The sequence below is a fragment of the Triticum aestivum genome, chromosome 6B (assembly GCF_018294505.1).
Source record: "Triticum aestivum cultivar Chinese Spring chromosome 6B, IWGSC CS RefSeq v2.1, whole genome shotgun sequence".
NCBI classification, from domain to species: Eukaryota; Viridiplantae; Streptophyta; class Magnoliopsida; order Poales; family Poaceae; genus Triticum; species Triticum aestivum.
Window position 1 is genome coordinate 430,697,541 of NC_057810.1, and position 3,583 is coordinate 430,701,123.

The 3,583-nt window shown below is 45.8% G+C and overlaps 1 protein-coding gene across 1 annotated transcript; it reads left to right on the forward strand.

Moving 5' to 3' along the window:
- Window positions 1-1,695: 1,695 nt before the first annotated feature.
- LOC123134193 (acetylajmalan esterase) lies at window positions 1,696-3,156 on the forward strand. The gene has a single exon (XM_044553492.1). The coding sequence runs from the start codon at window positions 1,807-1,809 to the stop codon at window positions 2,983-2,985; it is 1,179 nt and encodes a 392-aa protein (XP_044409427.1). The 5' UTR covers window positions 1,696-1,806; the 3' UTR covers window positions 2,986-3,156.
- Window positions 3,157-3,583: the final 427 nt, after the last annotated feature.

The following is a 3,583-nucleotide window of genomic DNA, read 5'->3' on the forward strand; positions in this document are numbered from 1 at the left end:
TTCTTTCGTCAGGCTCTATTACAACAATTTCATTTAATTAGAGCCAACCTTAATTCCTTCACTCCCGCACCATACCGTTCGTTCTCGACAACTATCCGGTGTATATAAATTGATGGATTTTTGTGGATCAAAGCGAGGTGGGATAAATATTCATGCGAACCGTCTCTATCTAAAAAAATGTTCGCACTTTTAAAATTTTCAAAATCCAGTTCGTGTTTTCGTATTTGTAAATAAATAAAAAATTGGATTTTCAAATAATGTTCAAGTTTTGAAAGTTTGTTCGGAATGGTTTTGTTCTATTTTTTCACAACTTTTAACACGTCAGAATTTCAGAAAAGGTTGCTGTTTTCACAGATTGTTGACAAATCTTAAAAATGTTCATGTTTTCATTCACAAATTGTTGACGTGTTTTGAAATTTTGTTTGGGTTTTTCAAAAATTGTTTGGAATGTTTTGTTCAAAATTTTCACAACTTTTCAGAATTTCTATTGGAATTTCAAAAAAATGTCCGTGTATCCACAAATTGTTCATTTTTTTAAATGTTCATGCTTCAATTTCTTTTCTGGAATTTCATTTTTTTATGTGTTCCCAACTTTGTTCCCAGTTTAAAAAAATGTTTGTGTTTCCACATTTTGTTTTGGAATTAAAAAAATGTTCTTGTTTGAAAAAATGTTCATGATTTTCAGAAAATATTCGTGTTTTAAAAAAATATTTCATTTTATTAAAATATGTTTACAAATTTGTAAAGTGTTTGCACTTCACAAGACATTCTGGTATTTTTTTGACAACAGTTGCGATCAAATATTTAAAAATATTCGTATCTGCGCTAGAAATTGGTTCTTAAGATTCTGCACTGTTTTATAACCAGCAAAGCTCAGCAGGTCAATTGGTTGGTGTGTGATGTTTCTAATATGACATCCTGAGTTTGATCCCCAGACAGGCATCTTTTTTGGAGCTACAAAATATGTTTACAAATTTGTAAAGTGTTTGCACTTCACAAGACATTCTGGTATTTTTTTGACAACAGTTGCGATCAAATATTTAAAAATATTCGTATCTGCGCTAGAAATTGGTTCTTAAGATTCTGCACTGTTTTATAACCAGCAAAGCTCATCTGGTCAATTGGTTGGTGTGTGATGTTTCTAATATGACATCCTGAGTTCGATCCCCAGACAGGCATCTTTTTTGGAGCTACAATATGTCATCGGACCCTATTGCTATTTTCATGGGCCGGCCCAGATGTTTGAGAAAATAATGTACGATCGTAACAATTAACGCAGTGCCTCATGACGGACGAAAAATATTATGACCAAACCAAGAATACCTATTCCCTTTAATAGTAGGTATAGATATAGATATGTTAGCCCATGATTACTTCCATAATAGTGTGATTATCTAAATAATTGTTTATCAATTCATGCCTGTGATTAACCTACCTAAATAAATTTTAAAATTTTATTTGATAGTCAGTTATTTGGTAAAAACTTATTGTCTTGCCAAAAAAACATAACTTTATTTAGCAGGTCAATAAAAGACAAGAGGAAAGGGGATGCTGGACGAAGGATAAGGTGGATAACACAACGTTAGACTCTTTTTAAGCAGGAGAGATACGGGTATCCTAGATCTATCTTGGAATCCGTTTCTGAACTGCTCCGGTGGTCACTTTGTCCACAGCCAGACGGCATAAATAGGGGGCGGCGCTCACAATCTTTTCCACACCGAAACCTGCCTATCCATCGCTACCAATACACGACCGACCACCTAGCAGTAGCTAGCGTGCTGCAACTTTGTGTGACAGTCAGATCAGATGGCCTCGCCGGCTCTTCTCCGCTACCTGGTTGTGCTACTCCTCCTAGTAGGCTGCCTCGGGTGGCCCGTCCCACCTCCTCCGAGGATGGTCGATGGCATCACGGCCATATACAACTTCGGGGACTCCATATCGGACACCGGGAACTTCATCCGGGAAGGCGCCGTCGGGCTGATGGAGCACACCGGGAAGCTCCCCTACGGCTCCGCCATCGGCGGCCCCACCGGCCGATGCTCCGACGGCTACCTTATGATCGACTTCCTCGCCCAGGATCTTGGGCTGCCGTTGCTGAGCCCGTACCTCGACAAGGGCGCCGACTTCACGCACGGCGTCAACTTCGCCGTCACGGGCGCCACCGCCCTCGACACGGCGGCCCTTGCCAGGATAGGGGTCAACATGACACACACCAACAGCTCCCTCGCTGTCCAGCTCCAACGGTTCAAGGATTTCATGGCCAGCACCTCCAAAACCCCCTCGGAGGCGCGCGAGAAGCTGGCGAGCTCGCTGGTCCTGGTCGGAGAGATCGGCGGGAACGACTACAACTACGCCTTCGCCATGAACAGCCCTCAGCCCAACGGCGGCCTCAACAACATCGGGCGCATGATAACCGGCGCGGTGGAGTCGCTGGCCCTTGTCCCGCAGGTCGTCAGGTCCATCACGGGCGCGGCCAAGGAGCTGCTCGACATGGGCGCCACGCGGGTGGTGATCCCGGGCAACTTCCCGCTCGGCTGCGTGCCGAGCTACCTCCACGCCGTGAACGAGACGGACCGGGCGGCATACGACGGCAACGGCTGCCTCATCGGGCTCAACCTCTTCGCGCAGATGCACAACGTGCTGCTGCTGCAGGGCATCCGGGAGCTGCGCCAGCTCTACCCGTCCACGACCATCGCCTACGCCGACTACTTCTCGGCCTACGTGCAGATGCTGAGGGGCGCGTCCAAGATGGGATTCGACGCGGCGGCCGCGACCAAGGCGTGCTGCGGCGCGGGCGGCGGCGCGTACAACTTCGACATGGACAGGATCTGCGGCGCGCCGGGGACGGCGGTGTGCGCGAGGCCGGAAGAGTACCTTAGCTGGGACGGCGTCCACCTGACGCAGCATGCCTACAAGGTCATGACCGAGCTGCTCTACCACCGAGGCCTCGCGTCTCCTGCGCCGGTGAATTTCCCGCGCATGTAGATCGCCTGTGGTTGGTTTCGAGTTTCGACACTTTCAAAGTGTTCGCCCCGCCGTTTGTATTTTATTTTCCTTTTCGAGTCTTGTGGAGTGTGGACGGTAGTTTGGTGTTGATGTATGTAAGAACTTTTGTGGCGGCACATGAATGGAAGAAATAACATGTGATTGTGCATATGGGAACCCGAATTCGGAAGTTTCCGAGGCCATTGTGTATCTGAGACCATTCAGGTGAACAGGTGTTAGTTTCATTGTGTATGTGAGGACATACACTACAGGAAAAACATGTGTTGCCTTGGTATTTCTTTGTAAGCCGGGTGTAATTTATCGGTCACTCAGCTTATAGCAGGGTAAGCCAAATATTTACATCAAGGCACACGACGAAGAAAGTGCCCTCGGCTTACGACGTCGTACGCCGAGAAACTCCCGAAGAACACTTTTTCCTGTCCATATTATGTCATCTTGCTTATTGTGATAATCTGTTTCTTGCAGACTTAATATCTTGAAATGCATGCTGAATAGTAATTTTGAGATGAAGTATTAGTAGTAGATGCAGTCGGATTAATGGTCTACTTATCGCGGATGTAATGCCTATATAAGATTA